The following is a 24400-nucleotide window of genomic DNA, read 5'->3' as shown; positions in this document are numbered from 1 at the left end:
TTTTCCCCTCCAAATGGAAAAAAATGGCTCTGAAGCAAAGGAGGGGGGGGGGAGGTTCTAAAAATGGGGCTTAATGGGGGGAATAGGTGGTCGTATTTGGAAAGAAGGGGTCATTTTATATAAGAATCAGCCAGAAGAATATCTTTTTGAATGAAGATCTGCGATTCAACTCGTATGCAACGTGCGACATTCACGTAATAGTTTTTTTTTTTTTTTTTTTTTTTTTTTTTTGCGTCGCAAAAATTCTTTTGGACATAGGAGTCAAAAAGCGAGTCTTATACTCTCGATCTGCACCGAAATGTTTTTTACAAACATCCTTTTTAAAAAAGCCGAATAAAAAGATCGTTTTTCGGGATTTTTCTAATATTTGGAAGGAAGGGGGTATAACCCCCACAAGTCCCCCTTTTTGCGATCGGTGTCCATGATTTTGAACTGTGAACCTCTCTTGCCCACCAAGACTATGTTAGCAGTTAATATAAAGCTCCTTTCCCCTCAATAATAATAATAATAATAATAATTGCTCTAAAATTAAGGAAAATCGAAAAAAAACTTGGGGGGCCTTAAAAAAATGGTACGTATAGGGAGAAAACGGAGGTCAGTTTCGGATTCAGGGGTTCATTTTACATAAGAATCAGCCGATGAAGTGTCAGAAGCATTTTGAAGGGGTTTTTTTTTGCCGCACAGTGTAATTAGTACATAAATTACAAGTACGTATCAAACTTATAAAAAGTAACTTTCCACTCTAGTTTTGAAATCGTTGTTTTAGCACATTTTTTAGTGCGTTATTTTTTGAAAAATTCCTTAATAGTGGATTGCTTGCTCAAGGTATTTTGGAAATACTTTTCTGACTCTCTTTTCCCCTTCTCGTTTATCGTATCCTACAATCAATATTTATCATATTATCATCGTATAAAATGAGAATATTTATTTGCGTTATTTCATTTAGTTATCGACTGCAGTTTTTTTTTTCTGCAATGATAAAGACAAAATAAATTTGATAGTGTATTGGAAACGTTTTGATGAAATGATGGTTTTTCTCGCCCATTGTCAGCAATAAATATCGCTTTGTATTTCAATGTCAATAATTGTTCTTACTTAATTTATTTCTAGTTTATTAAAAAATTTTCTCAATAATAATTCGAATAAAAAATGCTTCTGGAAATCAAAATAATCGTTGAGTACACGTAAAGCCGTTTATCATATCCAGAGACGGCAGTTTCGTTTTCATTAGAACTGATCAATTTGTATTAGTGAATAACCGAGCTTGAGGCAGATAACATCTCGTTGAAGCCGACAGTGCAACAAAATGACTTAGGGGCGGTAACTTACTGATAATCGGTTGATAATTTTTGGGTACATGCATATAGACCTATATTTAAATAACTTCATTTTTCAAAATTTAAAATTATTAAACTTTTATTTATTTTTTTCTTTTTTGTACAGCAAATTAGACATATTTTCACACATTTATTAATTTATTTTATTTTATAGGGAAGTAGGCAAAATTTGGTGATTGTCTCATGTTTTAACTCAACTGTTACCATATTTTTGCCCTTTTTCTCACAGGAAAACTTATTGAAAAAGCTCTATTGAATGTCTTCTGTTTAGATACTATTTTAGTTGTCAACGAAACCGAAATGATGTTTTCTCTGAAATGAAAACACCATACATTTTCCAACATTAAAATTAATGAATCACATGCGCATTTGCAGGATAACCAAAATATAATCATATAATTCACTTTTCATTTCTAATTTTTAAATAAGCATTGTTTGTTTCAATAAATTAATTTTTACATATTCACAGTTGTAGAACAGAAAAAAAGGAAATAATAAAAATGAAAATTTTTTCCCGCCATGATAAATGAACCACTCTGAAGTCTGTACGGATGGTACATCTTGTAGGGGGAACTGCAATACCCACGCATAGTTGCACCTACGGACGGTGGTCGGGAAATTCTGGGTATCGTCGAGAGAGATCCTAATTGGGGTTCAACGTGTGTGTCACAGCCCTCTCCAGTACCCCAGGAAGTTTCAACGCCATCAAAAGAACATTTAAGATTCTATCATATTTTTTCGGTTTTAGTAGGATCTAAGTAAAATAAAACAAAGAATTTCATTTTTTTAACGTCCCTCGTGGATTTTATTATTCTTTTTTGTTGTAGGTATCATGATTCCCGATATTTTGAAGGTTTTATTTCTGATTTTTAATGTTTTAAAACTGTGGTCTTGTCGATGTGACTGGCTTGCAAAGCCAAAATGGCGTACCTTTGTACCCAAGGACACATAACCGTATGTACCCACGGACGGCAATTTTTAGTCTCCTTGGGTCACACGTGAGTCTTCTTACTATGTGAAGTACCTCAAAATGGTGCCTTGTCATCAATGTCCGAAATTTGCTTTTACCAATGATGATGAATTTAAAGTAGGGCTTGAAGATATAGTGTTGAAGTAACCCCCATCTGTAGTATTATCTACAGACCGTCAATCCCACCGGTTTTCATTTGCAGTCGACTTTTATAGATTTTCGTTGGTTTAATCTAAACTGAGTTTTTTTTTTTTTTTTTTTTTGTTATGGGTAAACTTTGGTTAAAGGTTCCAATCTGCATATAAATTGAGGTTAGTATGTTGGTACGTAGAGAGCCTTAATATCATGAATCTAGTTTTTTTTTTGGTTTAAAAACATATTAATTATTCATAACATCATTAACTCTCTTAAGAGTAATAACTTTTTTAAAGAGTTCACTAATGTTAAAAATTAAAAAAAAATTTAAAAAAGGGAAAAACCTTCGATTAATTTTCAAAGTTTAACTCTGTTTGATATTTTATTTAATGTTATTTTCAATAGATGTTTGAAGTATTTCAATACAAAATGGCTTATGAAAATGTATTGAGTTTAATTGAATTCCTTAGACCTAGTTATAAATTAATTTTTTGTATGTCCATGGGTACAAAGGCACCTGTCCGCGGGGTGAATGGGGTGTTGTACCCACGGACAAAAAAGATGGTTTTTAAGAAATTTTTTTTGAAGTTGAAAGGTTTGAGATTTTCATCTAACAAAAATTGACAAATTAGATGATAAGTTGTCAATTCTGCCAGAAAATGTTTCCGATCGATTATCCATTCCCAGAGACCAGCAAAAGTTGAAGAAAAAAAATGCATCCGTTGGTACAGCAGCTTCCCCTACTAATAACAAAAACGACTTGGATTTTGGGTCATTGTAACTATTTTTATTACAATAGGTAATTGAAAAAAAAAATAGCATATCCTGTTATTTAAAACAATATTGCTAAGTATATAGAACTTTTTGGGGGATAAGGAATCAGTAAATAATAGAATATGACATCTGCAAGCATAAGAAAGAAAAACCATACTTTTAAGACACACGTACCTTTAGTTTTCTAACAAGATAGGCTATTTGATCAGAAAGAATTAACAAATTTTCATGGGTTTCTGTGTAATCAAGTGAATTTCCCCACATATAATCAATCACAAACACGTTGGAACATTCACTCCTTTTCAATATTTCATCCTTTATTTCCTGCAAAAGCAAATTAAAATCATTTGGTACACTTGAAAACAAAATGCATAAAATAAAACGAGCTGATGTGTGCACCGCATGACTTCATTTTACTCCAATTTAATGTCATTTTCTCATTATTGTCAGTTTTAATGTGATTCAATAGTTTACTCCTTAAATATCACCAACATTGGTCAAATTAAAACCAGATTTTTTAAAAAAAGACCAAATTTTGTCGCAAAGTTGGCGACAAAACTTGGCGTCCAAAATACCGGCGATATATCGTCAAGTGTCCGCCAAATTACAAGAGTTTACATCGAAATTAGCAATGATTTCCCCCCAAAAAGGGGCAAAAGATCCCTTTAGAAACACCCGAATGCAACCAAAAGGGAAGGTGCACAACTAGACACCACTAGGAGTCTACGTACCAAATTTCAACTTTCTAGGACATACTGTTCTTGAGTTACGCGAGATACACACGCACATACACACATACATACGTACATACAGATGTCACAAGAAAACTCGTTGAAATTAACTTGGGAATCGTCAAAATGGATATTTCGGGCGTCTATACGTTCTTAGGTATCTAAGCACGTGTGTTCGAGTAGAAAAAAAAAAAAAAAAAAAAAACTCAACATTGATTCGGGGGTGAGCAAAATGGAAATTAAGGTCAATTTGTGTGTGAAAATTTTTTCGCGAATACAATACTTCCTTTTTTGTAAAAGGAAGTAAAAATGATTAAGTCGTTCTTTAGTGACATTACAAAATAATGTGTAAAACAGAAAGAAAATAGTCAAGTCCAGCAATTGAAAGTACATTTCAGAGCAGATTTTGCAGTTATTTCAACTAGTAAACAATACCAGATTAACAAAAAATTATGAAAAGACAAACTGAGAGAGTTAGAGAAAAAGGGATAAAGATGTAGGAGGAAATTTGTAATAGTAATCGAACAAGAAGAAATAAATAACAGCGGCAAACATTGAAAAGAAGCATTTACAGGTAGTTATCAAAATATTGGAAACACCTGTGAATAAAAGTGACATGTTGGATTGTGCTTCGTACGTAATAAAGAATGAAAATAGATATCTGTTCTTTTTATAAATAGCAATGTACATATTCTGGTAGTATATGGTGAATGAACTGAAGTTCTGGACGTCTTGGATTTTTTTTTCAAGATCGTGAAATATCGGACCTTTCAAATTTTAAAAGAGGCCAAATTGTTGGAGCGCCTCTAGCTGAAGCAAGTGTAACTGAAACATCTCAACTTTTAGATGTTTCTAGAGGTTAAGTATCTAAAGTCATGACAGCATACACGCAACGCGGTAAGACAAGCTCGGCAAAGCAAAATAGTGGACGGAAAGAGAAGCTTAGTAAAAGAAACCGACGGTATTGAAGAGGATTGTAATGTCTAAAAAGCAAACAATATCAGCAAAAATGACCAAAGAACTCAATCACCATCTGGATTCACCAGTGTGAGTGATTAGAGTCAGAAGGCACCTTTATCAACAGAACATTTATGGCAGAGTAGCGATTCCCAACACATTTGTTTAGAGTGTTTCCATTATTTTGGTAATTACCCGTACATGCTGACATACTGTTTTATTTTATTAGTTCATGTCCCAGCAGGAAAATGTGACTGGCATCGTGAGCATTTACCAACATCAGTAACCTGAACTATTCTTTAGATGAAAGGAGCCATAAGAACATACGAAGTATGCAAAAAAAAAAAGTTTTTTGAAGTTGAATCTAACACTGTTTGCTGAAAGTAAACTTTTAATTTTAAAGTATTGAATTTAAATTTAAAATAATCATTATTATAGTTGCGTATTGACAATTTTACTTTTTAACCCATATTTTACCACATTATGAAAAACTTAATATTTTTCATAAAAATTACTATTACAGACTAAGGAGACCTCAGGAATACATTTAAAATTTTAAACATTACCAAATACGTATTCGGTTCCATTTTACAAGCTGTCCTATATATAGGACAATGGTACCATCAACTACTGTATACTTGGTTTTTCACTCAAGCTTTCTGGTGCGTGTGAAATGGAAGAAAACACTCTACGCGAAGTCCTAAATAATATTTTTCATGAACTGCCACTGTTTTTCTTAGTACAATGCTTCAACTTATTGTGTTGTTTTCAGTTCGAAGTTTTTACTAAAACGTTTTCAGTCTGCAGCTTCAAAAGGCTCTTCTGTATGGTTCGAGTCTTGTTTTGATGAACAGACAGTTGCTTTTCAGCAATGTTTAGACGTACACACAAACCCATGTAAACAATAGTAACTTTTCTACAGGCTTCAATACATGTTAAGGTTTCTTCTGAAGCAAACAGTTTCAATATTTTCCAAGCAGCATCCAGTACTGCTTCAAAGGCATTTCGAAATTATGGCCGGTCGTTACCATTTTGTATTACATATGGATGCATAATATTTCTATATGATTTTCATATGAGTCCATACCATTTTTACACTAGTACTAAATGAAATATTTTTCCTTTTTGTTTCAATTCTTCATTATTCTGTGTGTGTTTTTTTTTTCTTTTCCTTTCTTTCTTTTTTTTTAAGAAAAACTTTGTATCTTCGAAGTTGCTGATGAGTGATACTTCTTTGCCATCATTTCAACGATCTTGTGCTTCATGTGAAATTTCCTGTCGGATGTTCAAATCCCATAATTTTCAAGATTTTGGATGGTTCTGAGGGACATTTTCTCATTCCAATTTCCCTTACTGTTTCCGTTTCAAATAGTTGTTTGTTTTTGAGATGGACAAAAATATTATAAGACAAAAAAATGTATGTTTTGTGCCCTGCTGAAGTTTTAATAATGGACAGCAAATTATCAACAACTGTATTATTTACTAACTGTGTTACCTGCGTGTAATTCTTTTCATTTTTCATCTTTTTAGCTCTGTTATGACAATCGAAACAATTTTCGGAATCGGACATCTTTTTCTTCTGTACTCCTTGATATACAGGGTCCATTATGAAAGTAATGAGCATTTACTGGTAAAATATATTTATTGATCGTAATTTGTACAAATGTTAAATATTCTTCAAAACACATTCCTCCTGCATCAATACACTTGCGGAGACGTGTTTGCCACCCCTGAAAGGCACCCTGAAACTCCTCGATGGGAATGCTTCACAGGAACGTTCTAACATTGTGTTGGATGTTTTCCACGGTTTCCCAATGTTTTCCTTTTTTTCTCTCTCTTAGGTCGTGGAAACAAAAAGAAGTCACATGGAGCTAAGTCGGGACTGTGAGGGGGTGAGGGATCACCTGGGTGATCCTCCGGACCAGGAAGCTCCTGATCCTCTTTGAACGCCTTGTGCCACTTCTCAGACTGTGATCTTGAAATACAGTCATCCTTGAAGGCTTCTTGCAGCATCTGGAATGTTTGGGTTGCGTTTTTTCCGAGCCTCTTGCAAAACTTTACGGAGTATCGTTGTTCAAGCGAACGCTCCATCGGGTTATGTTACAAAAGTTGAAAACGCACTTCAAGCGGAGGCACGTATCTCCGCTCACACTGCTCGAACTCAACTGACGATTGGATGTATTGAAAGGGCATATCCCCCACAACATTTCCCATCCGGTTTTACCATTATGCCATCTATCGTCGTGTCACAATAACATTATGCTCATTACTTTCATAATGGACCCTGTAGTATAAAATAGAAATTGGTAACCACCAAAAGAGTTGACAATTGAGAGTTTACTATCAAACTTCATGAGCTTCCCATTTATGTAAATTTTTCATCTCTATTTTTCAAAATAAAGGGCAATTATTTCAACAATGGTTGAATGCTCAGAAAACACACCAATTTTTTGAAAAGCTTCATTAAAAAAAATTTAAATTAGGCGAACTTTACAGTAGCTATCTAAATCAGTATTATCAAATTGTAAAAATAGCTTGATGTGAAATAACTCTTTTCATGACATAGTTTGACGAACAAAAGTTGTTCCTTTATCGGGAGCATCTTCCCCATTTCACTGGGTATTATATAATATCCGCTACATAACATTATGCCCAAAAAGTGTTTCAATTTTGATGTTTGCAAACAAAAATCGTTGTTATTCTTAGGCGAGGGTTACTTATTACTTTCCTTTGCTGCTTTCATCATATTTTCGACCACACTCTCGAAAAGTTCCACGAGTGTTTTTCTGAAATTATGTCCAACAATATCTTCTGAGAATTTTCATTTTAAAGTGTTTCATAAAGTTATGCAAACTTCGGGTACACACTTAGGCCGTTTTTATTTTGGTATATTAATTTCTTCATCAGTGATGATTCCTTTTGAAATGTTTATTGCTCAAGGAGTCTAGAAGTTTTTCGTCAAAATCAGCATAACTATACAGAATGCTAGAATTACTTTTATGAATTTCTTCATCATCAGTGACTATATTTGGATCAGATGGCAATATTTTCAAGTCAAGGTCACTCTCATGGGTTCATCCACCTATGACATTACATATTCTATCTATAGCTAGTTCAGTTGATAATAATTTCTTATTCAATATGTCACATGTACTCTTTCTTTAATTTATTTGCTTCTGAGATCAGCGTTCATATTTTGAACAGCAAATATTTTTACTCAATCCGGAAGGTAGCATCACAACGTATTGAGTGTGGATGATAAATTAGTCAACAAAAAACTCCCTACGACCCCCCAAAAACCTGCTCTTTCAACTCTTGTTTTGAGAAAGCTTCATAGTATTGAGTTTTGAAAGAGAGCAATCAAGTTCTCCACTCCTCAGCTACTTTTGTATGGAGCGCGCATAGCAGGGGATTTTACCATCGTCCTATTTACAGGACGGCTAATAAAACCTTCATAAAACCTATTTAAATGCAGTTTCATCCTTGCAAATTTTGTTCATTACTAATGTATATGATTAGTAATGATAAAATTGAAAGAGGATTTTGGCATATTTTCTACACAATTATTTTAATTAATTATTAATATACGCATTATAAAACTGCAAAGAATTGTCAAATTCAAAAATATTTATTAACACGGCGGCAACTGAATCTGTATATAAAATAAAGTAGTAAATGGATAATATATATTTTCTTTTATTTTTGCGATTCATTTCTACTGGTCAGATTTCAAGCTCTCGGTATGATGCTGATACATATTTTGAAATATAAGACAAATTCAAGAACTTGAAAGAAAACTAACCGTCTGAACAATAACTAAAGTATACTATAGAAGTGAATTTTTCCCATTCAACCTCACCTATAAATTTGAATGGATGCTATTGTTGTCGTGTGCCAGTTAGGCTGGCAATTTAGGGTGCGCTGCTTCACTTTTCCAACTGTACCGTAATTTGGTGTGAAGTCCGACTTCCACAGTACACACATGCCATAAGGACCCGTTTATAGGGTAGGCAACCATTCACAACACAATAACACAAAGAAGGGACAAGGACAGGAGAGAGAAAATACATCCATGCTCAAACCGCGAATAGAACCCGGGACCTTCCCGTCGCACTCAGACTCCTCTGACCAGTAGACAGGACTTGCGGCATTTGACGCGCTATGCGTGTCACAGAGATCCAGACATCCTACAGACATCCAGACAGAGAGACTTTGAGCTTTATTATTAGTAAGGATGATTTTGTTAACGTTTTTAACATCTTGAACGAACCGTTAAAGCCATCCATATTTAACTCTCCAAATGCCTTTATTTCGTATAGGGGTGCCTATCCTTTTAAAAGCAATGGCGCACCTCCTGCATACCACTGACCCCCAAGAGTGAAAGCCCCTGAAAAAAAAAAGAAAAAACAACCCCCTTTCCCCAAAAAAATTTTCAATGTCGCAGCCTGTGCCATTACCCCCCCCCCCCCCTCCTCTAGTTGGGTGTCTCTGCTTCATGTAAGTAATTTACTTTGCTATTTTACTGGTGGTAATGAAAGGGACACTATTTTGAATTGAGAAAAATACCTAGGATATATTGGTTTTATTTATGTGAAAAATACTGACCGGACAAATTGTATCAAGAGAAAGAGGATTAATGAGCTTTAGTAAGCAGTATTTTTCATACGAATCTTCAAATGAATGCAAGCTGCATCTGGAAAAAAGAAACGTTATGCAAAAATATGTATTATGATTAAAATTAAGCTCTTCAGTTTTGAAGACAACCTTTTGAACTGGTCAGAGTGCTCTATATTTTCAGTGCAACTGAAACAATAAAACTATCTACAGCAACTACGCCACCTTATATCATTTAAAATGCCGTGGTAGCCTGATGAATAAGGCATCGGACTCGTATTTGAATGGTTAACGTGTTTGTTAATGGTGACTGCAGCACGTTAAATATGTCCTTGTCACAAATTCCTCCAAGTGAATCAATCCTTCTGGAAGTGCTGGACCAGCTATTACTCGTTTTCTTGTCTAGATAAAATAAAACAGAACTGTCTTCAGAGCCCCAACTAACCGTTTAAACCAGAAATAGTGGTATGAACGGGGGACCTTGGAGTGTGATATGATATGATATATCATTAAAAAACCTGCTGAGATATGGTGTCTTTTTTAAATAGGTGATTATAGCGTACTGAAAACTGCTTAATAAATGTATTCATATACGACTACCATAAAAGTACTTGCATTACGTTCAAAGACTCTTTTGAACAAAATAACTCAAAAACATATACTTGCCCTGAAAATAGCCATGTTGCAAGCGCCACAAAGCCACCCAGGTATGACAATTTCTGTTCGGCACTTCGGATTAAACTTCGTAGCAGGAGGTATAAGTTCAGCGCATTTATGCCACAGCTCGGGTTGTTCTGGGTTTTCTGGAGTGAATAGGTAGAAAAAAGTGTCTGCTCTGGTAATTCCATTATTGGAGAGTGAAAATTCCGGATGCTCGTCAATAAAGTCCTTTGTGCAGCCAGGTTGCGAGTCTCCATAACACTGGAAACGAATAAAAAACGCCTCAAAAGGATCTTCACCTATGAAAAAAAAAAACGATAGAAGTTAGTGTTTAAGTTGGAAAATGTGCATGGAATTTAGGGTTTCCAATTCCGTTCCGAATTCAGTTCCGCGGGTTTTCAAGGAGAAATACCCGCGGGATCCCGGTATCCTGCGGGATTGACTTGATTCTTCTAAAAAATTATTTTTTTTACGTCAAATAGAAAAAATTGTGCTTTTTAGGAAGGACTGCTTTTGTGACTTGAACTAATAGTCTTCTTGAGTTCCGTACAGCAATTGTAAAGCACTACAAAATCAGATCCTAATTAGCAATTATCGTACGGTAAGCAAAAGTGTGCCGCTCGTATGCGGTGGTAAAGGATTTTTGCTCTAAAAATAATGCACTTGATGAAAAAACGTGCTGTGGCTCCGCTGCAATTGGTTTTACTAAAATTAAATAATTGTGGACGTTTAGAAAGAGATCTGCATTAACCTCATCACCTATACTTTAATTTTCTTTTGACGGATTTTTTTCTCAAGAATTGCAAATTTCAGACAACAAGATGCCTGTTGGATATGTGTTTTGCTGTATACAATTTAATTTGCTTTGATAATAACTCCTTATGTCTTCATTAACGTTGGTCATTGTATCAATGAATTTGATTCGTGACATTTTTTAACTTCACACTTTTGTAACTTCACATTTTTTCTAATGCGTAATTTACTGGATTTTAAATGTTAGTGATGGTTTTCGAAATGCTAATAAGTTTTATTCATTTTCTCAATTGCTGAAAGTATGAAAACTGAAACCTCGAATGAGAATACCGATTAATTCTCAAAAAAAAAAAAAAAAAAAGATACACAGTTTTTCTTGCTCTTCTTGCAGATTTCTCTTCTACAGACGAAGAAGATTACAACTTCAAATGATGCTTGTGAAAATATTCGCTTTATGAGCAGCAAAAGCCGGAAAACGCTTGAATAGAAATTTTTTTGCGGGATTGGGAATCCTGCGAGATTGAAACAAAATCCTTTGGGATCAATCCTGCTAAATATCCTGCGGAATCCGGTAGGATTCGGGATTAGAATATCGGGATTGGAAACCCTAATGGAAATACAGTTAAGCGGAAAGGGTTTCCTGTATACACGTAATTTTAAATTGCTAAACTTTATGTAGGTTGGTTGGTTGGTTTGCTTATTTTTAATAGCGCAAGAGCCCTTGAGGGCTATACTGCGGCAAACGAGTTTTTAATTTAAAATGTATGCAGAAATATCAGGTCAGAATATAATAAAATAAAACATGTTTTTGGGAGAAAGGTATAAACATCAGTAGTTTAAAATAATTAATAAAAAACATGTAAACATTAAACACTTTTAAAAACGTATGAAACAATATGCTGACAAAAAACCTTGAATAACAAGGAAAGGGACAAAATTACATTTTGACGACACAAAAACTAAATTAAAAAGGAAAAGCTAATCTCCTGGAGGAAGGAGTACAAATTGCGATGGGGTGGGTCCTCCAGCAACTCCTTCAGAGATGGATTAAAATTATTAAAATATTTAAAACGTATTTGGTTAAAATTTGGGCAGTTGCATAAAGTATGCAACACTCGTTGACGTTACATTTAATACAAGTTGGAGCTGGTTCACGGCATAAGAGGTATTTATGGATGAACCTGGTATAACGGATGCGAAGAAGAGTTAATAAACTTTGTTCTCTCATGTAAGTTGTAATGATTTGAAACCTTTAGTCGACAACTGGATTGAATGCAATTTATTTTGAGTTTCGAGATTCCAGGTCTGCTACCAATGCGACCAATGCGTGTTAAGACATTCAGATATTGCGTTTTTAATGTCATCAAAAGGAACACTATCATCAACTAGGATATTTGCGGCTTTGGCAGCTGAATCGGCGGCTTCATTGCCGGCAATGCCTATACGTGACCAGGGATCCAACAAAGGAGTATATAAAAATTATTTTCTATACGATTTTTGTATAAATGATAAGACTGAATGACTATGGGGTCTTATTATTGTTGCAGTGGGTGATTGCTTCCACTGAACTCTTTGAGTCAGTGTATATCACCCCCTTTTTGTGGGCGGATTGGGATATTGATTGTAGCGATACCAATATGGCTTTTATTTCTGATGTAAAAACCGAGCTAGATGGGTGAGATTGTTCAGCGGTAACTTGACCATTTATTATTGTAGCAAAGCAGCCGTGATCGTTTGCTTTTGATCCGTCAGTGAAAATGTCATGATAATCAGAATATTTGCATTTTGTATCATAAAATATTTGTTGGTAAGCTGTATTGGATGTAGTCTCTTTAGTGAATTTAGCGATGTCGTTGATGGCAGATGGAATTACTTCACACCATGGTTCAATTAGTTCTATTGTATTGAGAGTATTAAAATCTGACAATTGCAAATCTGAGAGCACCCGACGCATTCGGATCCCGAATGTTGAGGTTGCAGAAGGACGATGAAGAAGTAAGATATCATTTGATGGATTAAAAATATGAAGGTGTAACGGGTGATCAGTATAAGGTTTTGTTTTGAAGTAGAAGTTCAAGAAAAGTTTGAGGCGTCTATTGTTTAAAGATTTTTCATGAGCAAGTATATGAAAATTGTTGATAGGTGAGGTTCGGAAATCTCCTGCGCAGATGCGCAGTGCCTGATTATGGATTAGATCCAGAATTTTCAGATAGTTTTTTGCCATGGAGCCATAAATTTGGCATCCATAATCAAGTTTTGAGCGTATTAGAGCCCTGTAGATTCTTAAGAGAGACTCTGTACCAGAACCCCATGAAGTGTTCGATAAGACTTTAAGGATGTTTAATTTCAGTAAACATTTCTTTCTTAACTCTTGTATATGCTGTATAAATTTGAGTTTGTTATCAAATGTAAGACCAAGGAATTTTCCTTGATCTTTTACAGCTATTGGTTGATTGTTAAGAAGAAGTGTTGGATCAGGATGAAGACCTATTTTACGGCAGAAGTGGATACAGAAAGTTTTTTGAACAGAGAAATTAAAGCCATTTTCCTCTGCCCATTGTGTTACTTTATTAATAGCGATTTGAAGTTGTCTTTCAATCATACTTATGTTCGATGAAGAGAAAGAAATTTGAAAGTCATCAACAAACATGGTATCTTTGACAGCGGGAGGCAGTTGTTCGATTAAGCTGGTAATTGAAATTACAAAAAGAGTTACGCTTAGTACACTTCCCTGGGGAACTCATTCTTCTTGAATAATTGCATCTGACAGAACAGACTTGACACGTACGCGAAAAGTTCGATCTCTTAGAAAATTAGAGAGAAAGATGGGTAGATTACCTCCTAATCCATAACGTGCAGGGTTTTGAGGATCCCATATACGGTCATATGATTTTTCGATGTCAAAACATACGCTCACAAGATGTTTTCGTTTAAGGAATGCTTCTCTTATTGAAGTTTCTAGAAGCAGCTGGTTGTCGACTGTACATCTGCCACGCCTGAATCCACTTTGATATGAAGAGAGCAGATGGTGCGACTCCACAATGTATATCATCTTGGAGTTGACCTTCCGCTCCATTACTTTACACAGGCAGCTAGTGAGAGCAATAGGTCTATAGCTCTCCTGCTTTTCAGATGGTTTATTGGGCTTAAGGATAAGAATTACTGTTGCTTGACTCCAGGATTTCGGGAATCTGTGTTCCGAATAAATTCTATTGAACAGATGCAGAATATTTTCTAAAAAAGAGCTGCTTAGATGTTTTAAGTTAAGATGTTAAGAATCTGCTTAGATATTTTAACATACTATTGTGAATTTCATCTGGACCTGGTGATGTGTTTTTTGATTTTTGTAACGCAGTATTTAGTTCTTGAAGGGTGAATTTTGTGTTGTATTAATTAAAAATGTTTGAATTAAAATCTAAAACTCTTTCTTCCTTGCGTGATTTGATGGTTAAAAATTTTGAGAAATAGTTATCTGCACTGAAGACTTCTGCTAAATAAGTTCCCATGCAGTCAGCCACCTTTTTGTGATCGGATAAAATTAGGCCCTTTTTCTCTAAAATAGAAGCTCACGATATATTGTAGTTTCCAGCGATTTTTTTTTACACCCTACTGTCTTGGAAGGGGTGAAAGTCGTGATTCTGCTGACATACACTGTTAAAAAAAAACCTGAAAGTTCAGGTAGTTTTCTGACTGATTTTAACAGAATATTTCCGTAATGCTTCAAAACGCATTTTTTCCTTCCAACAACAGAAATATCACGAAAGGAAGGGATGAAAACAGAATTTTTCCATTTCTAGGGTTGCCGCTGTGCTGTACTTTGTTAGTATTCTGATTAGCCTTCAAGTTATGATAAACATCGCTTTTTGATAGTGCTTATTAAATCGCACTGTTACATGTTGTTAATTAAAAGCTTATTTAGAATAACAACTCAGATGCCGTAGTCAAAACAGATAGCTTGCTATTTCATGTCTGGAAACTAGTACTATGTCGAAACTGTTTTTACGCCTTTGGGCTTTGTAAGTTTGGAAAAATGTTTGCGCCATTTTCAGACATTCAGATGTGTTTTGATCGCCTTGGTGATTTGATGTAGGTTTTACTGAGTCAGTATTAGAATATTATTGCGGTGTATTATTTTGCTCAATACTTCGAAATTCTATTCGTTAGACGACGCACAGTGGGGCATTTGAGCCAAAAAGCTGGCCATAAATCAAATTTTCCAAATATAATGATTATTCTGCTAGTTTTTCACTAAAAAATGGTTGCTAATAATAAACTCGGGCAAGTTATATGTATACTCTTAATTTTGCTTGCTCAAACGCAACCCATAAAAGTTATACCGATTATTAACTGGCTTAGATATGTAAAAGGAAACCAAACAATTTAACAGTGTTGAAGTACATATTTACTAACTGTTAAAAAGACATTCGACACAGTGAAATGTACAAAAAATTAAAGCAGAGCAAATTAATTATAGTTTTGCTGTTTTACACGTACATGGAATGATGGCGATGAAAGTCTACAAACTTTTGTCATCAGTATCACTATCTTCAAAACAAAAAGATTTTAAAATTTTTATGGGTTTCTTCGATATCATTTGCCTTTTTCTCTTCATGTTAGATGATCTAACGCTACTCAAATATGGATCAGAAGTTAACTAGAGTCTATTTAAAACGTCTTCGTTACAATCCTTTCTGGAAATTTTTCTGGTGAATTTTTCTCTGTACTGCCGAAAATGCTTGTTTCTGGCTTCTGCGGCCTCTTCGGACAACTGACCGATTGGTAACAAGGCATGCGATATAATACTCGGAGCATGAACTAGTATCTTGTGGACTGTTGGTGACATAGGTTGCCAGGCATACAAATTTACATAATACATCGCAGTATCCATGGTATACATGCCAAATTGCTCCACATTTATGTCGAAACCCGAAGATATCACCTCCAATATTATTTTAAATCGGAGAATTAGTTCTAAATCTATCCCTGTAATGGCAGCTGCTTCATTCACGTCACCAAAAAATCTACGAGACGTGTTTCCATAGCCAACTTTAGGTACGTCAACCAGCAATCCCATTTTATTCTTGAATTCTTTTTGAATTATCACTTTGGCTGCCTTAATTTGATCTTTTTCATTTTGCTTTGTAATACGACCTTTGAATACTCCTGCTTTTATCTTATATGATAAATGTAATAAAAATTCGAAAAACCGAATCCTAGCGTGTAGAATAGATAGCCCGAATTTAAAAGTCTCTGGATCTTCTGTGCTTTTTGCTGATAAGCCATTAAAGGTTTTTGACGTGCTACCGCATATATAGCAGCGCATAGTAGATGCAGTGTCAGTGACCGCATTACATACTTTGCCGTCCACCATTGTAGGCAGTAACAAATGTTTTATTTTAATTGTTTCACTAACATTTGTTGGAACTAAGTTTTTTGCTTGATTTTCTATATACCAAATCTCTTCGTTTGTGATGTCTTTGTTCTCTTTAATAAACCTTATTCTAATAGGTCTGCAAAATCTAGGTGACGATGGACAAGGATACTGCCAAATAACATTTTTGCCAGACATTAATCTAAGAGGCACAAGAGAATTGAGGAAAATGTGAGCATCAGTGCCATCCTCATTTTCAAATTTTTGTTTGTACTGGCTTTGCTTTGATCCGTCACAACCCCACTTAAAAATCAACACAAAATCTGCAGCTTCTTCATGACTGTATGCTTGGAACACTGGCTCTAAATACATGCACACTCTTATGACTGTGTGATCTACTAAATCTTGCAACTGTAACGTTTTCGGATAACATTCTCGCTTTGCTTTTTGTACATATTTATAACAAGGATAAAAATCTTTGTTAGCCTGCTGTATGACTTCATACTGACTCCTAGACAAATTAGCTTCAACAAATATTGCTAAAGCCTCTTCCGGCGAGTGTTTTTTGATAGTAATGCAACCAGCAGTGACTGCTTTTCGAAACTTTGTTGCTCTGATTGGAGACTTATTTATGTCTTGGATAACTTTTGCCACGTCTGTGTTGCCTATGGCACGATGACTCATTTGAGCAGCATACGTTAATTCATCAACAGCAACATTTTTTCTTAGTTCCGATGTGTTTCGACGCTTCGTTCTTTCACTCGATTCTCCGAAATCCTTACTGGGTCTTCCTAATGGTAAATGACCCGGAACTGAGTAGGTAGGTTACATAACCCCTTCTTTTAACCAATTTTGGTTGTTTTCTAGAAATCGGCTTTCCATTCTATTACATGCCATCCATTTTCGCATGTAAACAATTTTAAAACTGTTAATGGTGTTTTTAACTTCCGACAATTTTTCGCAAGGGCAGTTAGTAATTTTAGCTAGATTTTTAATTAGTTCTTTAAACTTTCCATCAAAGGACCTTTCTGTACTGCCAATTAACATCTTATGCAGTTGTATTCGACTCATAGATGTAACAGAAGCCTGTGAACCTAAAAACAACCGAAAAAAGAGAAATAAATAAAAATTACAACTACTCTATTGATCGCGTTATTATTTTTTCGGGCAAATTCGGGCAAACTTTTAGTTCAGATTATCAAAATAGAGATTCTGAAGTATCACGGGGTATAATTTTCAATGAGTACAAATGAGTACAACATGTTTAAAAACCTTCACTTTTTTAGGAATTCCAAAAAAAAAAAAAAACAGATTAAATTTTTGTGAAGTTTGACGAACCGTACTAATGTAAAAATAGTAGTTTAAAATAAATAAAAACTGATGAATAATAGCGCACGAACCTTGCTCAACCTCGAGAATAGTAAATTACTTCACTAGAGTTACTTTTGACGTGAAAATAGTACAATGAAGTAACTTCGAGAAACTGTAATGACTCAAACGAAGACAGCCGTATTTCGAAAGCGCTAATTCTGACTGCTGGTAAATTCGACTGGTTAGTCTCAGTGCAGAGGGAACACTTCCACGTGATGCCAAATTTATCTACCTTTTCTGAAATTTAAGGTCAATGCTACTCATTGAAGTTTGCATTTTCGACTTTTGGCCAGCTTTTTGGCTCAAATGCCCCTCTGTGCGACGTTTATTCGTCGTCGTCGACGACAATTCTATTCGTTAGTCATATTGTGTGTTCTAGCGGTGAGAATAGTTTTAGGATCTCGTGTTATCCATTTAAAATAAAGGCTATTGGATTACTTGTGTCCAGATGCAATGGAGACACTTAAATTTAGCACCGCTGGTCACATGTAAGTATTGTTGAATATCTTTGTACATGTTAATATACAAATGTATTTTTCTTGTTAATGTGCATTTGATAGAATTCCGATGGTAGCTGATTTAGAATTTATAGAACTACGTATTATAAAGTTACTGTTTTTGCTCTAACGCGTTGTATTCTTGAAAGTCATTAAAAAGTTCAATGGCCAACATTTCGTATCAACCGGAGATTATCGTGGTGTGCGAGCAAGACAGAAAAAAATCACTCAGTTTTTTTTTTTTTTTTTTGACAGATTGAAGGTAAACATTTTGAATCTCTAAATAAAAGTATGTCTTGCTGTTATATTTCTTGCGAAAAGCATAGTAGATTGTTAATCTTTGAAAATACAATTACAATTTTGACAAGAATAAGTTTTCTTGACTACTTAGAAATCTGGAAACATTCATTACTCCTTTCGGGATTTCATTTATAATAAAAAATATAAATTATTTAATTTATTTCCTTAGGATCTCATCCAACAACTTATTTGAGATTATTGCAAGTTTCTTGTAAAAACATTTCGGGTAAAACGAACTGATTGATATGTTTAGCTTAAGTATAATGCTTATGCACTAAAAATCTATGCTGCTATTCCAATGAGTGAAAAATGCGGAAAGCACCGAGGGGGGGGGGATATACATCATCTAAGCAAAAAATTCTTCACGTATATGTCAATGATTCTGTTTTTAAACACAGTAAATTGGTATGCGGTACTCTCCATCAGGTATATTATTCCATGATAAAGTCAACCGGTTTTTGATGGTATTTTATTTGACTCAATCTGCAAATAAAAATATTCTATTTTTCATGTATGCTTTTCCATGCCACGCCAGAATGTGTACGAGGAGATGTGGAAGGAAATATCGAACAGTATCAGCATCAAAAATTGGTGTTATATTTAAATCCACTAGTTTCCTTGCTGGTACTTTTCGATTATTTTTATTCATCTGAAGGTGCAAATTTCGAGATAGACGCCTTGAAAGGTAAGTTATCAAGTAAAAATTTCACTTAAAATATATGAGTAATAAATACAAATTAAAACAATAATAGTTTTTGAATAGTTAACTATTTTTCTATATATATCATTTTAAACATAGGATAGAAAAACGAGAATGAAATTTCAGTAAAATATGTGAAAATGAGAAACGAAAAAATAGCGCAACGAAAAATCAAGAACCGAAAGTTCTGTAAAGACACAGAAAATATAAAAACGGAAAAATAGATGAACGGAAAATTTAAAAACGGAAAAATAGATCAACGGAAAGAAGAGAAATGGAATTTTCGTTAAATCACGGAAAATTTATAAATGGAAGAACAGAACTAAACGGAGAAATGAGAAATGGAACTTCTGTTAAGTCACGGAAAATAATGTAACGGAAACGTAATATTTACGGCAACTTTGCTGCCGGTACTTTATCCGTTATTTTCAGGAAATTTTTTTAACAGTGTAGGCCTGCCACGAGTCCCGCTGGCTTTTTCGTCGAATCCTCTGAGCTTCAGCACGAGCTCGTTTAAGTGTGACAAGATTTTGTGTTGGTTGGATAACGACGAAACGTGTTTCATGCTTTAATTTTTTTGTGCCTTATGAGCCTCCTGACAATCAAAGTTCCACCAAGGTTTAGGAAATTTGATCCTACCTTTAGTGGTTCTTGGAATAGCAACGTTCGCTGCCGTCAAGATAATGTCGGGTACTCGGCTTACCGCTACATCTATATCAATATTAGTCACGTCTTCCGATGTTATTTCTGCCAACTGGGTAAATGCTGCCCAATTAGCTCGATCAATGCGAAGTCGGACTTGTTGATGATGCTGACGGCCGCAGCGTCGAGTAGAGTTTATCTTGATCGGAAAGTGACCACTGGTGTAGAGACCACCCTCCACCGGGAAATCCCAACGTAACAGAAAAGAAGGTGAGCATATTACCAGATCGATGGCATGGTAAGTCTGGGTAGGAAGATGAAAATAAGTGTTTTCACCGCTATTAAGAACGCAAAGGTCATTGTCTTCAATATAATTTTCAATTAAACCTCTGCTGTTGGAGTCTGAACTCCCCCAGAGAGGAGTATGGCCATTAAAATACCCAAGATGACAAATGGGGGAGGAAGTTGATCAACCAGTGTCTGCAACTCCACGCTTCTCAAGTCGTAAGAAGGTGGAATATATATAGAACAAACAGTGAACAGCGAGTGAAGGGGAACGCGCGCAGCTATTGCTTGCAGGGATGTGTTGATATTGAGCTGGCTAGATGCGTAATCATTAGAGATTAGCAATGCCACTCCTCTACAACGACGTTTACCTGACAAGCAGTCCTTGCGGTATATGTCAAAACCTTTCAATCTCGGTCTATCAACAGGGGACAGAAATGTTTCTTGCAAACAGAATATGACCGGTTGGTGTTATTCGACAAGATCTTTGATGTCCGTGACATTGTACGAGTAGCTCTGACAATTCCAAGAAAGAATGCTCAGGGTCATGAAGAGAAAAAGAAGGAGAAACGGCCAGAAGAAGGGAAAGCAACTCAAGAAGGAGGATGGTCCGTCCACCCTTCATCGTCGGATGGCGGAAGATCTTCAAAATTAACATCCTCGCCTTCCTCTAGGAGAGGAGGTTGTTTGAATTTTTCAATTTGGAACTTTGGCAATTTTACTTTCTTGCTAGAAAGTAAAAAGTCCTCTTTTTTAAAATTATGAAATTTTGGGGGTCTCAGTTTAGAGGCTACCCCCAATTTTAATCGAGTTTGAATCATTTTCTTTTTCTCCACAGCTTTCTTTTGTTTTTGATCAGTTGGTTTGTTCGAAGTTAATGTAGATGAGTAACTTGTACTCGGGATTTGTGTACTTTGTATTTTAATTTCGTTACTATTTTTTTTGTGGAGGCTTATGAGTATTTAGCTGTTTATTTTTTGATTTAGGGGAGTTAGTTGATTTAGTGCTGCTTATTGCAATAATTTGAGGATCTGTTTGTGTGCTGGTAGAATTGAAAACGTTTCCTACTGCTGCAGCATATGAAAGTCCGGCTGAAGGCGTACGAGACTAAACAATTTTTCTGGCATCTGGATATGATATGTTAGTGGTTTTGATTACCTGTATTTCTTTTTCGGAGAGCCATTTTGGACATTTTCTAGAGTAAGAGGGATGGTCTCCTTTGCAGTTGACACATTTGAATTCCTTTTTGCATTCATTGCTGTCATGGCCGACCTCAAAACATCTGTCACAAGCTTCTGTACCACGACATGACAGCTTGGAATGCCCAAAGCGCTGGCACTTAAAGCATCCTAGCGGGTTAAGAATATATGGCCTAACAGGGCATGACAGATAACCAGCTTTGACACGTGAAGGAAGGATAGGCGTAGTAAAGATCAGAATGACATGTTTCATATTCTGCATTACGCCATTGCGTTTCATAGTGATCCTCTTCACTCCACTTACGTGTTGTTCCTTCATTTCTTCTAAAATTTCCTCTTCTGGTGTAAATAGAAGGTCTGGCTCCGAAATGATTCCCCGAGAAAAGTTTCACGTTGAGTGTGCTGAAACTGTACAAAGATATGAGCCTAATTGCTTGATAGCTAGGAGAGATTGAACTTGTTTAGGGTGCTTAATTTCGACTAATAATTCACCAGTACGTTTTTTTTTTTTTTAGTTTGAAACTCACCGATGAGATTTACCAGAGCTTTGTTAGCAGTAAATGTAAGGTTTTCATTTCTTTTAATAATAAAAAATTTAGCGGATGTAAGCGGTTCATTCTGATGCTCCTCACAAGGAGGAGAGGTGTTATTTATGTTATCATCCATAAATTAACATGAGAACTGAGAGGAAAATGGGGTCTAGCCCCTGCACAGGGGTAAGGCTTTTACACCAGGGTTCTCCTGCTATCCCTGACGTCAACCGTTTGAGGCACGACTACCCCCGGTACCACGCAGCCATCGGCACGGCAGACACACTTTGGCTTAGGGATTTTTGTCCGAATTTGGTAGGTGTGATGAGGGAAGGAAGGGAGAAAAGTTCCTTCCCACCGATATTCTGTTTGAGCAACTGGGAATTCACTACTACTCCCAAGAACTCGCCCCGAACTCACCACACCGCAAGCCCCCCCCCCCCCCCCACGGCAAGGTAAACGGATACGGGAGGAACTTTATGTAGGGGAGAGCGGGGTATTTTATCACAATTTTTAGTTGCGAATTTCAACCAGGTTTCGGTTGATATTTTAGCCATAACAAAAATGTAAATAAATGGTGCGTACTTTTGTGCAAGTTACATAAAATAATCAGCTATCTTAAAAATGTCTAAGTATGGATTAAATAGTTTTTACCTAAGGACTTCACACGTACCTAAGCACTGTGACAAAGTACCCCATGGTAGGGCAGTTTGTTACAGGGTAGGGGGTACGATCATCACTAATACTCAAAGTTTATATATGTAATTGAAATCTGCAAGGGAACTTTTGCGTATTTTCTTGAGATACATCAATTTATTTAATCGGGAAAAGTGAATGTTTGAAAAAAAAGAAGAAATAAAAAAGCTGTTTAGCTAAACATGCAAACTAAATAAATCCGTCCAGACATGAAAATTGAAAATTTTTCACTAATCCAATTCTGTCTCCTATTTTAGTTTGACTCTAGATGAACGAATTGGCTTCAAATGTCCGCTTGTTCCAGGATGTTTTTGCTCCGTGCCATAGGGCAAAACTGGTAAGTAAAAATTTAAAAACCTTTACCCTTCCATTAGACTTAAATTGACATGGGGTTAAGTATTTTTTTTTTCTCTCTAAACTCACACGCAGGTTTAGAAAAGGAAAAATGAGCACGGGGTCAGCAGTTTGCCTTGGCCCGGAAACAGTCCCGATCTACGTAAACAATTATCGGATTCCTGCTTTTAAATGTTTATTTTATAAGGTTTTCAGAATCATGGCCCGTAGAAAGTCTAAAGAGGGCCACAGCTTCCGCTCGAGGTTCATTACAGTAAGTCCTTCACATCTATTGAATTTCGGCCCAAGGTTTGCCGTTCAAGGTGGCTTTGTTTATGGCCGATAATTATTCATGAATTTGGTTTTTGCAGAAACGAGTAAGTGACTCACTAAGAATGGGACAGCTCACTTGGCGATCTAAAGAACCTTCTAGGCCAGGGAGTCAGCGGTTTCGTTTCCATGGATGCTCACGTTAAAGATTAAACTAAAAAGGTTCATCTTGTAAAACCATGACTTATATTTTGCTATGGTCAACTACAAATTAGTTTGATTATAAACAAAAGCATCTAATTTACCGTCAAGCTTAAGATATAAAATTTCAATAGCTCTAATAACTCTTAATTATTTTCCTAATTGAACTCTTAATGATGATAATGACAGTAGTTTGTTTTAACTTGAAAGTATTTCGTAGAAAAAAACTCACCTTTCAGTTGTTTTAATTTGCGAAATATTACGATTAAAAAAATAAAAAAATCAGACTCCTTTTCCAAAATTAAAAGTTTTTTCTAATGTTGCCAACTATAAATACTAGTTAAAAACACATATGATTAGAATAAACGATCCGTCAATCTTACGACATGCAACTGCAATAATTCGAACAACACTTAATTATTTACTTAGTATGACGATGATTAGAACTATAACTTGGTATTAACTAGAAAATGATTCAGATACTAAAAACTTACCTTTCAATATTTTTGTTTTGAGAAATATTACAATGAACAAAAATACTAAACTAGTAAGATTCATTTTACAAAGTCAAGATTTTCCTTTCGATATTTTCAACTATTATTGTAATTATAGTTTTTAATCAACATGTTATATAGATAAACGATCCGCCAAGCTTATGATATACATTTACAATGGTTCGAGCAACGCTCAATTGTTTTCTTAGTATATTTCTTAACGATTAACATAACAATAAAGGCGCTTTCAAAGTTGGGAAGCTTTCACCTGGTCTTTATTCAAATAAATCATTGAGAAAGAATAACTCCCTTGAAAGCATTAGAACTTATGAAACCAAGATATGAGACGAACTCAAATATATTCAAAATTTCTTTTATTTGATCATGCTATTTCTTTATTTCCTCTTAGCATTAATCTATCCATAAATTTCAGAACTTTTTTCGAGGAACAATCACATTAGTCTGCTTTGAGAAATGAACGCGGCATGCACCTTTTCAGATACATAGAGGAACACACAACATGCAGGATTCACAATGACCCTGATAACGGCAAAAAATTCGTTTTGGACTTTAAGAGCGA

General features: G+C 35.3%; 1 protein-coding gene across 2 annotated transcripts in view; it reads right to left on the bottom strand.

The window, feature by feature from the left end:
- LOC129217609 (pancreatic lipase-related protein 3-like) overlaps positions 1-23970 on the bottom strand; it is a 51413-nt gene extending 27443 nt beyond the window's left edge. For both annotated transcript variants that reach the window (XR_008580233.1, XM_054851938.1), the window contains exons 1-3: positions 23821-23970; positions 10185-10477; positions 3391-3540 (exon numbers count right to left, since the gene is read on the bottom strand). Coding sequence is in view for 1 of the 2 variants with exons in the window: in XM_054851938.1 (XP_054707913.1) it covers positions 3391-3540; positions 10185-10477; positions 23821-23884 (507 nt within the window). In the remaining variant the exon portion in view is untranslated. The remainder of the gene's footprint in view (positions 1-3390; positions 3541-10184; positions 10478-23820) is intronic.
- Positions 23971-24400: the final 430 nt, after the last annotated feature.

The sequence above is a fragment of the Uloborus diversus genome, chromosome 2 (assembly GCF_026930045.1).
Source record: "Uloborus diversus isolate 005 chromosome 2, Udiv.v.3.1, whole genome shotgun sequence".
Lineage (NCBI taxonomy): Eukaryota > Metazoa > Arthropoda > Arachnida > Araneae > Uloboridae > Uloborus > Uloborus diversus.
The sequence above is the reverse complement of the archived record's forward strand: the minus strand, read 5'-3'. Positions and strand labels throughout refer to the sequence as shown.